At 46.5% G+C, this 12803-nt stretch overlaps 1 protein-coding gene across 1 annotated transcript; it reads left to right on the forward strand.

Annotated features, from left to right (window-relative positions):
* Positions 1–524: 524 nt before the first annotated feature.
* On the forward strand, positions 525–12166 carry CDIPT (CDP-diacylglycerol--inositol 3-phosphatidyltransferase). The gene is made up of 6 exons (XM_041719580.2): positions 525–703; positions 2899–3033; positions 5797–5950; positions 7941–8022; positions 8935–9016; positions 11815–12166. Exons 1-6 carry the CDS (start codon positions 661–663, stop codon positions 11967–11969), a joined length of 651 nt encoding a protein of 216 aa, XP_041575514.2. The 5' UTR covers positions 525–660; the 3' UTR covers positions 11970–12166.
* Positions 12167–12803: the final 637 nt, after the last annotated feature.

A 12803-nucleotide genomic window follows, 5' to 3' on the forward strand; every position in this document is an offset into this window, starting at 1 on the left:
AATGTCTCCAAATGGACCCAAAATTTCCCCGAAATTTTCACTTTCAAAGCAAAAATTTAATTAAAAGGAAAAATTAATTGCGCTCATTAACGCCGTGAATAATAAACAGGACGCTGGTGACGTCATTGGCTCCGCCCACTTTGTGCTGATTCGCGTTAATTGCGGGGAATTAATTGGGGTTAATTAATGGAAAAGGGGTCGGGGAGTCGTTAATTACCGCCGCCCTCATTAATTAAGCCGCTAATCATTAATAATTCGCCTCATTTCGCTTCAATTCCGCGTTGCCATGGCGACGGGGGCGTGGCTTAAGGCGGAAGCGTTGCTGGGGTGGGGGACGGCGCTGATTCGCTGCGGCGTTGCTAGGCGTGTTCTGATTGGCGGAAGCGTTGCTAGGCGTGCTCTCATTGGTCGCGCTGTCATATGCGCGCTCTGATTGGCTCCACCGCCTCTAGGCGTGCTCTGATTGGAGGAGGCGTGCCCAGGCGCGCTCTGATTGGCTGGAGGCGCCGCGTCGCTTCCGCTTCCGCCCCATGTGACCCGCGGCGCTCTTAAAGGGGCCGCGCCCGCCCGGGGCCTTTTTTGGGGCGATTTTGGGGGATTTTGGGGCATTTTGGGGCATTTTGGGGCATTTTGGGGATTTTTGGGGGTCCCGGGGGGGCCATGGGGGAGGAGAACGTGTTCCTGTTCGTGCCCAACCTCATCGGTGAGCGCAAACTGGGAGCACTGGTTTATACTGGGAGGGACTGGGGGGCACTGGTTTATACTGGGAGGGACTGGGGGGCACTGGTTTATACTGGGAGGGGTTTGGGGGGCACTGGTTTATACTGGTTTATACTGGGAGGGGTTTGGGGGGCACTGGTTTATACTGGGAGGGGATTGGGGGGCACTGGTTTATACTGGGAGGGACTGGGGGGGCACTGGTTTATACTGGGAGGGGTTTGGGGGGCACTGGTTTATACTGGGAGGGGTTTGGGGGGCACTGGTTTATACTGGGAGGGGTTTGGGGGGCACTGGTTTATACTGGGAGGGGATTGGGGGGCACTGGTTTATACTGGGAGGGGTTTGGGGGGCACTGGTTTATACTGGGAGGGGTTTGGGGGGCACTGGTTTATACTGGGAGGGGTTTGGGGGGCACTGGTTTATACTGGGAAGGGATTATGGGGCACTGGTTTATACTGGGAGCAGTTTGGGGGGGCACTGGTTTATACTGGGAGGGCATTGGGGGGGCACTGGTTTATACTGGGAGGGGATTGGGGGGCACTGGTTTATACTGGGAAGGGTTTGAGGGGCACTGGTTTATACTGGGATGAACTGGGATGAACTGGGAGGGGTTTGGGGGCGCTCCAGATAGGGCTGGACTGGGATTGCTACTGGTTTGTACTGGTTTATACTGGTTTTACTGGTTTATACTGTTTTTTACTGGTTTGTACTGGTCTATACTGGTTTATACTGGTTTATACTGGTTTATACTGGTTTATACTGGTTTATACTGGTCCAAACTGGTCTTCCATCAATCTACATCACCCGGGGACCCATTTTAGGGCAGTTTTGGTGGCCAAAACTGGACTTTTACTGGTCCATACTGGTTTTTACTGGTATTACTGGTTTTTACTGGTTTATACTGGTTCATACTGGTTTATACTGGTTTATACTGGTCCAAACTGGTCGTCCCTCACTCTGCTTCACTTGGGGACCCATTTCAGGGAGGTTTTGGTGGCCAAAACTGGACTTTTACTGGTCCATACTGGTTTATACTGGTTTGTACTGGTTTATACTGGTTTTTACTGGTTTATACTGGTTTTTACTGGTCCATACTGGTTTATACTGGTTTATACTGGTCCAAACTGGTTGTCCATCACTCTGCATCACCTGGGGACCCATTTTAGGGACGTTTTGATGGTCAAAATTGTACTTTTACTGGTCCATACTGGTTTATACTGGTTTTACTGTTTTTTACTGGTTTATACTGGTTTATACTGGTCCAAACTGGTCCAAACTGGTCCAAACTGGTGCAAACTGGTCCAAACTGGTCGTCCCTCAATCTACATCACCCGGGGACCCATTTTAGGGAGGTTTTGATGGTCAAAATTGGACTTTTACTGGTCCATACTGGTTTGTACTGGTTTTACTGGTTTTTACTGGTTTATACTGGTCCATACTGGTTTATACTGGTTTATACTGGTTTATACTGGTCCAAACTGGTCGTCCATCAATCTGCATTACCTGGGGACCCATTTTACGGAGGTTTTGGGGATCAAAACTGGACTTTTATTGGTCCATATTGCATTATACTGGTTTATACTGGTTTATACTGGTCTATACTGGTTTATACTGGTTTGTACTGGTTTGTACTGGTTTATACTGGTCCAAACTGGTTTATACTGGTCCAAACTGGTCGTCCCTCACTCTGCATCACCCGGGGACCCATTTTAGGGAGATTTTGATGGCCAAAACTGGACTTTTACTGGTCCATACTGGTTTTACCGGTCCATACTAATTTATACTGGTTCATACTGGTCTATACTGGTTTATACTGGTTCTTACTGGTTTATACTGGTCCAAACTGGTTGTCCATCACTCTACATCACCCGTGGACCCATTTTAGGGCGGTTTTTGGTGGCCAAATTGGACTTTTACTGGTCCATACTGGTTTATACTGGTTTTACTGGTTTTTACTGGTTTGTACTGGTTTATACTGGTCCAAACTGGTCCAAACTGGTCCAAACTGGTCCAAACTGGTCGTCCATCAATCTGCATCACCCGGGGACCCATTTCAGGGAGTTTTTGGTGGCCAAAATTGGACTTTTACTGGTCTATATTGCATTATACTTGTTTATACTGGTTTATACTGGTTTATACTGGTCCATACTGGTTTATACTGGTTTATACTGGTGCCAGGCTACGCCCGGATCCTGCTGGCCGCCGTCTCCTTCGGGCTGATGCCGACGCGGCCGTGGCCGGCGGCCGTTTGCTACGGGACGGCCGCGCTGCTGGACGCCGTCGACGGGCACGCGGCGCGGGCGCTGGGCCAGGGTACTGGTTATACTGGTTTATACTGGTTTGTACTGGGAGGGACTGGGAGGGACTGGGTTTTAGTCATTTTACCTTTTTTTTGCATTTTTTACTGGTTTTGACTGGTTTTAACTGGTTTAAAACTAGTTTATAACTGGTTTTATACTGGTTTATACTGGTTTTATACTGGTTTATACTGGTTTATACTGGTTTATACTGGTTTATACCAGTTAGGACTGGTTAGGATTGGTTTATAGTGGTTTTATTGGTTTTTAATATTTTTTACCTTTTTTTGTGGTTTTTACTGGTTTTGACTGGTTTAAAACTGGTTTATAACTGGGTTTATACTGGTTTTATACTGGTTTATACTGGTTTGTACTGGTTTATAGTGGTTTATACTGGTTAGGACTGGTTAGGACCAGTTAGGATTGGTTTTTACTGGTTTTACTGGTTTATAATATTTTTTACCATTTTTTGTGGTTTTTACTGGTTTTTATTGGTTTTGACTGGTTTAAAACTGGTTTATACCTGGTTTTATACTGGTTTATACTGGTTTATACTGGTTTATACTGGGAGGGACTGGGTTGTACCGGTTTTACTGGGTTTTAGTCATTCTTACCTTTTTTTTTGCATTTTTTACTGTTTTTTACTGGTTTTTATTGGTTTTGACTGGTTTAAAACTGGTTTAAAACTGGTTTTATACTGGTTTATACTGGTTTGTACTGGTTTATACTGGTTTATACCGGTTAGGACCGGTTACGATTGGTTTATACCGGTTTTACTGGGTTTTAGTAATTTTTTTTGCATTTTTTACTGGTTTTTACGGTTTTGACTGGTTTTAACTGGTTTAAAACTGGTTTATACTGGGTTTATACTGGTCTGTACTGGTTTATACCAGTTAGGACTGGTTAGGATTGGTTTATACTGGTTTTACTGGTTTTTAATATTTTTTATCTTTTTTTTTGTGGTTTTTACTGGTTTTGACTGGTTTAAAACTGGTTTATAACTGGGTTTATACTGGTTTATACTGGTTTGTAGTGGTTTTACTGGGTTTTAGTAATCTTTACTTTTTTTTTCATTTTTTACTGGTTTTTACTGGTTTTGACTGGTTTAAAACTGCTTTATAACTGGTTTTATACTGGTTTTTACTGGTTTATACTGGTTTATACTGGTTTATACTGGTTAGGACTGGGAGGGACTGGTTTGTACTGGTTTTACTGGTTTTTAGTCATTTTTGCCTTTTTTTTTTCATTTTTTACTAGTTTTTACTGGTTTTTACTGGTTTTGACTGGTTTAAAACTGGTTTATAACTGGGTTTATACTGGTTTGTACTGGTTTATACTGGTTTATACTGGGAAGGAGCCCCGCCCCCGCCGCCATCTTGGATTGACCTTTTTGAAACTTTTCCCTCCAAATTTTGGCCTTTTTTCCCCAAAATTTCGGGATTTTCCCCCAAATTTGGAGCTCCCAGTCCCAAACTGGGAATTTCCTAATTCCAAACTGGGAATGTCCCAGTTCCAAACTGGGAATGTCCCAATTCCAAACTGGGAAGATCCCAATTAGCCTCAGTCCTTTGCCGCCATCTTGGATTGACCTTTTTGATCTTTTCCTCCAAATTTTGACTTTTTTTTCCCCCAAATTTTGGTTTTTTGTCCCAAATTTTGAGGTTCCAGTTCCAAACCGGGAATTTCCCAATTCCAAACTGGGAATGTCCCAATTCCGAACTGGGAAGGTCCCAATTAGCACCAGTCCTCTGCCGCCATCTTGGATTGACCTTTTTGACCTCTTTTCCCTCCAAATTTTGACCTTTTTTCCCCAAAATTTTGGTTTTTCGTCCCAAATTTTGAGGTTCCGGTTCCAAACTGGGAATGCCCCAGTCCCAAACTGGGAATTTCCCAGTTCCTAACTGGGAAGGTCCCAATTAGCCTCAGTCCTCCGCCGCCATCTTGGATTGACCTTTTTGACCTCTTCCCTCCAAATTTTGACCTTTTTTTTCCCAAAATTTGGGGTTTTTTCCCCAAAATTTTACCCCCACGCCCCACCCCAGTCCCTCCCAGTTTGGAACCGGTCTGATCCCAGTCTGGAACTGGGAATGTTCCAGTTGGGCCCACCCTTCCACCATCTTGGATTGACCTTTTCGAGCTCTTCCCTCCAAATTTCAACATTTTTCCTCCGTAATTTCCCATTTTTTCACCAAAATTTTGACTTTTTGCCCCCAAATTTTTCCCCCACGCCCCACCCCAGTCCCTCCCAGTTTGAACCGGTCTGATCCCAGTTTGGAACTGGGAATGTTCCATTTGGCCCCGCCCCTTCCGCCATCTTGGATTGACCTTTTCGAGCTTTTCCCTCCAAATTTCGACTTTTTTTTCCCCAAAATTTCAGGATTTTCCCCCAAATTCAGAGCTCCCAGTCCCAAACTGGGAATTACCCAGTCCCAAACTGGGAATTTCCCAGTTCCAAACTGGGAAGGTCCCAGTTAGCCCCAGTCCTCCGCCGCCATCTTGGATTGACATTTTTGAGCTCGTCCCTCCAAATTTCAACCTTTTTTTCCCAAAATTTGGGGCTTTTCCCCCAAAATTTTTCCCCCACGCCCCACCCCAGTCCCTCCCACTTTGGAACCAGTCTGATCCCAGTTTGGAACTGGGAATGTCCCAGTTGACCCCACCCCTGCCGCCATCTTGGATTGACCTTTTCGAGTTTTCCCTCCAAACTTCAACATTTTTCCTCCGTAATTTCCCATTTTTTTACCAAAATTTCGCCTTTTTCCCCCAAATTCTTCCCCAGGCTCGCGGCTGGGCGCCATGCTGGACATGCTGACGGACCGGCTGAGCTCCATGTGCCTCCTGCTGAACCTGGCGCTGCTCTACCCGCGTTGGGCGCCGCTCTTCCAGCTCAGCTCCGCCCTGGACCTGGCCAGCCATTGGCTGCACACGCACTGGTGGGCGGGGCTTGGCGGGGCGGGGCCGGGGCATGGTCGCCTGGGGGAGAAATGGGGAAAAAAACGGGAAAAAACGGGAAAATTAGGCAAAAAATGGGGGAAATATGGGGGGAAATGGGTGTTTGGGGGCGTGGTTTGAGTGGGAGGGGGCGTGGCTTATGTGGGTGGGGCTGGGCGTGGTCACCGGGGGGAGAAATGGGGAAAAAATGGGAAAAAACGGGAAAATTGGGGCAAAAAATGGGGGAAATATGGGAAAAAATGGGACTTTGGGGGCGTGGTTTGAGTGGGAGGGGGCGTGGCTTAGGTGGGTGGGGCTGGGCGTGGTCGCCGGGGGGAGAAATGGGGAAAAAACGGGAAAATTGAGGCCAAAAATTGAGGAAATATGAGGGGAAATGAAGTTTTGGGGGCGTGGTTAGAGTGGGAGGGGGCGGGGCTTGGCGGGGCGGGGCCGGGGCGTGGTCACCGGGGGGAGAAATGGGGAAAAAACGGGAAAAAAAGGGAAAAAAATGGGAAAATTGGGGCAAAAAATGGGGGAAATATGGAGGGAAATGAGGGTTTGGGGGCGTGGTTTGAGTGGGAGGGGGCGTGGCTTAGGTGGGTGGGGCTGGGCGTGGTCGCCGGGGGGAGAAATGGGGAAAAAACGGGAAAAAACGGGAAAATTGAGGCCAAAAATTGAGGAAATATGAGGGGAAATGGAGTTTTGGGGGCGTGGTTAGAGTGGGAGGGGGCGGGGCTTGGCGGGGCGGGGCCGGGGCGTGGTCACCGGGGGGAGAAATGGGGAAAAAACGGGAAAATTGGGGCAAAAATGGAGGAAATATGGGGGGAAATTGCGGTTTGGGGGCGTGGTTTGACTGTGGCAATGTGGGCGTGGCCACTGTGATATATATGCTAATGAGGGGCCTCACTCCATATATGATGATGTGGGCGTGGTCTTTGATCCATATATGCTAATTAGGGGTCCTCACTCCAAATATGGCTATGTGGGCGTGCCCTCTGATGAATATATGCTAATGAGGGTTACTCATTGCATATATGGCAATGTGGGCGTGGTCTTTGTGCCATATATGCTAATGAGGGTCACTCTACATATGGCAATGTGGGCGTGGCCCTTGCGCTATATATGCTAATTAGATGTATGCCATATAGGGTGATGTGGGCGTGGTCTTTGTACCATATATGCTAATGAGGGGTCGTTACTCTATATATGGTGATGTGGGTGTGGTCACTGATCAATATATGCTAATGAGGGGTCCTCACTGCATATATGGCCATGTGGGCGTGGCCTTTGGTCTATATATGCTAATGAGGTTTACTCACTGCATATATGGCAATGTGGGCGTGGTCTTTGCCCCAAACATGCTAATGAGGGTTACTCACTGCATATATGGTGACGTGGGCGTGGTCTTTGTGCCATATATGCTAATGAGGGTCACTCAGTGCATATATGTTGATGTGGGCGTGGTCTTTGCACCATATATGCTAATGAGGGCTCCTCATTCCATATATGGCAATGTGGGCGTGGTCTTTGCACCATATATGCTAATGAGCATATATTTAGGCATGGCCACTGATCAATATATGCTAATGAGGGTTACTCCATATATGGCGATGTGGGTGTGGTCTTTGCTCCATATATGCTAATTAGGGGCCCTCACGCTATATATGGTGATGTGGGCGTGGTCTTTGCACCATATATGCTAATGAGGGACCCTCACTCCATATATGGCAATGTGGGCGTGGTCTTTGTCCCAAATATGCTAATGAGGGTCACTGCATGTATGGAAATGTGGGCGTGGTCTTTGCTTTATATATGCTAATGAGGGCTCCTCACTCCATTTATGATGATAATATATGCTAATGAGGGCTCCTCACTCCATATATGGTGATGTGGGCGTAGTCTTTGCGCCATATATGCAAATGAGGGTTTCTATATATGTCGATGTGGGCGTGTCCCGCCTGACCACGCCCCCTCTGGCCCCTCCCCCTTTAGCTCCGCCCTCCAGGGGGCGGCGTCGCACAAGGCCGTGGGGGGGGAGGGGCACCCCCTGCTGAGGCGCTACTACCAGTGCCGGGTGAGACTGGGAACTGGTTTGTACTGGGAGGGACTGGGGGGGACTGGGAGGGACTGGGAATGAACTGGGACAAACTGGGATGGCATTGGAACAAACTGGGAGGGACTGGGAGGGAACTGGGAGGGACTGGGACAAACTGGGATGGACTGGGAGGGACTGGGAAGGACTGGGAGGGAACTGGGAGGGACTGGGGGGGGCTGGGAGGGACTGGGAGGGACTGGGGGGGACTGGGAGGGACTGGGGGGGACTGGGAGGGACTGGGAGGGAACTGGGAGGGACTGGGAGGGAACTGGGAGGGACTGGGAGGGACTGGGAGGGAACTGGGAATGAACTGGGACAAACTGGGATGGCATTGGAACAAACTGGGAGGGACTGGGAGGGACTGGGGGGTCCTGGGATAAACTGGGAGGGAACTGGGATGGGACTGGGACAAACTGGGAGGGAACTGGGGTGAACTGGGCCGGTACTGGGACGTACTCGGATGAACTGGGAGGGACTGGGAGGGAACTGGGAGGAACTGGGAGGGAACTGGGATGGACTGGGAGGAACTGGGAGGGAACTGGGAGGAACTGGAAGGGAACTGGGACATACTGGGATGAACTGGGCTGTACTGGGATGAACTGGGATGAACTGGGAAGGGTTTTGAAGGAACTGGGAGGAAACTGGGACGTACTGGGATGAACTGGGCTGGTACTGGGATGTACTGGGACGAACTGGGAGGGAACTGGGATGGGACAGGGAGGTAACTGGAACGAACTGGGACAAACTGGGAGCACTGGGACCATACTGGGACTATACTGGGAGCACTGGGGCCATACTGGGACCATACTGGGAACAACCCAGTGCCAAACTGGGAAGGGGGCGTGTCTCTCCCCCATTAACCCCGCCCCTTTTCCGTGGCCCCGCCCCCAGCCCCTCCTCTTCGCGCTCTGCGCAGCCAATGAGGGATTCCACTGCTGCCTCTACCTGCTGCACTGGGGGGAGGGGCCCGCAGGTGAGTCCCACTGGTTTGGACTGGTTTATACTGGTTTGTACTGGTTTGTACTGGTTTGTACTGGTTTGTACCCGTTTTACTGGGTTTTACTGGTTTTCGGTCATTTTTACCATTTTTTTGCATTTTTTACTGGTTTTGACTGGTTTTGACTGGTTTTAACTGGTTTAAAACTGGTTTAAAACCTGTTTATTACTGGTTTGTACTGGTTTGTACTGGTTTATACTGGTCTGTACTGGTCTGTACTGGTTTGTACCCGTTTTACTGGGTTTTACTGGTTTTCGGTCATTTTTACTGTTTTTTTCCATTTTTTTACTGGTTTTGACTGGTTTTGACTGGTTTTAACTGGTTTAAGACTGCTTTATAACTCATTTTATACTGGTTTATACTGGTTTGTACTGGTTTGTACTGGTTTGGACCCGTTTTATTGGGTTTTACTGGTTTTCGGTCATTTTTACCCTTTTTTTCCATTTTTTACTGGTTTTTACTGGTTTTGACTGGTTTAAACTGCTTTATAACTCATTTTATACTGGTTTATACTGGTTTTTACTGGCCCGGACTGGTTTGTACCCGTTTTACTGGGTTTTACTGGGTTTTAGTAATTTTTATGGGTTTTTTTGCATTTTTACTGGTTTTTAGTTGTTTTTACTGGTTTTAACTGGTTTAGAACTGCTTTATAACTGGTTTTATACTGGTTTATACTGGTTTGTACTGGTTTGTACTGGTTTGTACCCGTTTCACTGGGTTTTACTGGTTTTACGTCATTTTTATGTGTTTTTTTGCATTTTTATTGGTTTTTACTGGTTTTGACTGGTTTTAACTGGTTTAAAACTGGTTTTATAACTGTTTTATACTGGTTTATACTGGTCCATACTGGTTTGTACTGGTTTGTACCCGTTTTATTGGGTTTTACTGGGTTTTAGTAATTTTTATGGGGTTTTTTGCATTTTTACTGGTTTTTACTGATTTTTAGTGGTTTTTACTGGTTTTGACTGGCTTTAACTGGTTTAAAACTGGTTTATAACTGGTTTATAGTGGTTTATACTGGTTTGTACTGGTTTGTACCCGTTTTATTGGGTTTTACTGGTTTTTAGTCATTTTTATGGGTTTTTTTGCATTTTTACTGTTTTTTACTGATTTTTAGTTGTTTTTACTGGTTTTAACTGGTTTAAAACTGGTTTATAACTGGTTTATAACTGGTTTATAACTGGTCTGTACTGGTTTGTACTGGTTTGTACCCGTTTTACTGGGTTTTACTGGTTTTCAGTCATTTTTATGTTTTTTTTTTGCATTTTTACTGGTTTTAAACTGGTTTTATCTGTATTTTTTACTGGTTTAAACCATTTTTTCCTGTTTTTTTCTGGATTTTTTTGTCCATACTGGTCCGTACTGGTCCATACTGGTCTGAACCGGTTCTAACCAGTTTGCACTGCTTCTATCTAGACTTTATTGTGGTTTTAACCATTTCAAACTGGTTTTTATCCGGTTTTTAACGGGATTTTTGCTGGTTTAAACCATTTTTTCCTATTTTTTTCCGGATTGTTTTGGTTCATACTGGTCTGTACTGGTCCGTACTGGTCCGTACTGGTCTGAACCGGTTCTAACCAGTTTGTACTGCTTCTGACTGGTTTTTATTCTGGTTTTAACCGGTTTCAAACTGGTTTTTATCCGTTTTTTAACCGGATTTTTGCTGGTTTAAGCCGTTTTTTTCCGGATTTTTTGGTTCATACTGGTCCGTACTGGTCTGTACTGGTCCGAACCGGTTCTAACCAGTTTGTACTACTTCTGACTGGCTTTTAGTGTGGTTATAACCAGTTTCAAACTGGTTTTTAACCGGATTTTTGCTGGTTTAAGCCATTTTTTCTCTGTTTTTTTCCGTATTTTTTGGTTCATACTGGTTCATACTGGTCCGTACTGGTCTGTACTGGTCCGTACTGGTTCTAACTGGTTTGTACTGGTTCTATCTAGACTTTATTGTGGTTTTCACCCGTTTCAAACTGGTTTTTAACCGGATTTTTGCTGGTTTAAGCCGTTTTTTTCTCGTTTTTTCCTGGATTTTTTGGTCCGTACTGGTCCGTACTGGTCCGTACTGGTCCGAACCGTTTCTAACCAGTTTGTACTACTTCTGACTGGCTTTTAGTGTGGTTTAAACCAGTTTCAAACCGGTTCCAACTGGTTTTAAACTGGTTTTATCTGGATTTTTTCTGGTTTAAGCTGTTTTTTTCTGGATTTTTATGTTCGTACTGGTCCGTACTGGTCCATACTGGTCTGAACCAGTTCTAACCAGTTTGTACTACTTCTGACTGGCTTTTAGTGTGGTTTTAGCCGGTTTCAAACTGGTTTTTAACCGGATTTTTGCTGGTTTAAGTCGTTTTTTTCTGGTTTTTTCCGGATTTTTTGGTTCATACTGGTCTGTACTGGTCCGTACTGGTCCGAACCAGTTTGTACTGCTTCTGACTGGTTTTTATTCTGGTTTTAACTGGTTTCAAACTGATTTTTATCCGGTTTTTAACCGGATTTTTGCTGGTTTAAGCCATTTTTTTCCGGATTTTTTGGTTCATACTGGTCCGTACTGGTCCGTACTGGTCGGAACCGGTTCTCACCAGTTTGTACTGATTCTATCTAGACTTTATTGTGGTTTTAACCCGTTTCAAACTGGTTTTTAACCGGATTTTTGCTGGTTTAAGCCGTTTTTTTCTCGTTTTTTCCCGGATTTTTTGGTCCGTACTGGTCCGTACTGGTCCGTACTGGTCCGTACTGGTCGGAACCGGTTCTGACCGGTTTCTCCTCTCCCCCCGCAGTGTTCCCGGGGGGTCCGGGGCTGTTCCGGTTGGTTCTGTGGCTCTCGGCCCCCCTGGCCGCCCTCAAATCCTTCCTGAACCTTCTGCAGCTGGGCGGGGCCCTGAGGGGCGTGGCCGCCCTGGACGCGGCCGAAAGGGCCCAAAAATCCTCCTGAGCCCCTCCCCCACCCCCGCCCCTCCCCCACCGACCCCCCACCCCCACCAGGAACGGGGGAGGGGCAAAAATCCCCCCCCAAAACCCCCCAAAAATCCCCTCCCCCCACCCATGGGTGGGGTTTGGGGGCGTGGTCGTGTCAGGCCCCGCCCACTTTGGCACCGCCCACCGTGAATAAAGAGGATTTGGCCCCGCCCCCATCCCAAAGTGTGTGGAGTTTGTGGGGGGAGGGGCGGGTCCGCGGAAAATCCCGAAATTCCGACGGAAAATTCCAAAAATCGCACCGGAAAACCCCAAAATTCCGACAGAAAATCCCAAAATTCCGACAGAAAACCCCAAAATCCCAAATTCTTACAAAAACCCCAAAATTACAACAGAAATCCCAGATTCCAACCAAAATCCCAAAATTCCAAGGGAAAATCCCCAAATTCCAACAGAAAACCCAAAAATTCCGATGGAAAACCCCAAAATTCCAATCGAAAACCCCAAAATTCCACCTCAAAATTCCACCCCAAAAAATCCCAAATTCCAACAGAAAACCCCAAAATTCCGATGGAAAACCTCAAAATTTCAAGAGAAAATCCCCAAATTCCGCAAAAATCCCAAAATTCCGACGGAACTCCAAAATTGCACCGGAAAATACCAAAATTCCAACGGAAAATCCCAAAATTCCACCCCAAAATTCCACCCCAAAAAATCCCACAAATTCCAACAGAAAACCCCAAAATTCCACCCCAAAATCCCACATATTCCATCCCAAAACCCCAAAATTCCAACCAAAAAAGCCTCAAATTCCCGGAGTTTTTGGGGGTGAAATTCCCAATTTTTTGGGCCA

Source organism: Taeniopygia guttata, chromosome 16 (assembly GCF_048771995.1).
Source record: "Taeniopygia guttata chromosome 16, bTaeGut7.mat, whole genome shotgun sequence".
Classification (NCBI taxonomy): domain Eukaryota; kingdom Metazoa; phylum Chordata; class Aves; order Passeriformes; family Estrildidae; genus Taeniopygia; species Taeniopygia guttata.

Excerpts from the sequence above, each read along its gene's own strand:
- CDIPT (XM_041719580.2), top strand. The coding sequence starts at position 661 with ATGGGGGAGGAGAACGTGTTCCTGTTCGTGCCCAACCTCATCG. Across the intron at positions 5,951-7,940 it reads CATTGGCTGCACACGCACTG|CTCCGCCCTCCAGGGGGCGG; the intron begins GTGGGCGGGGCT and ends CTCCCCCTTTAG. Across the intron at positions 8,023-8,934 it reads GGCGCTACTACCAGTGCCGG|CCCCTCCTCTTCGCGCTCTG; the intron begins GTGAGACTGGGA and ends CCCCGCCCCCAG.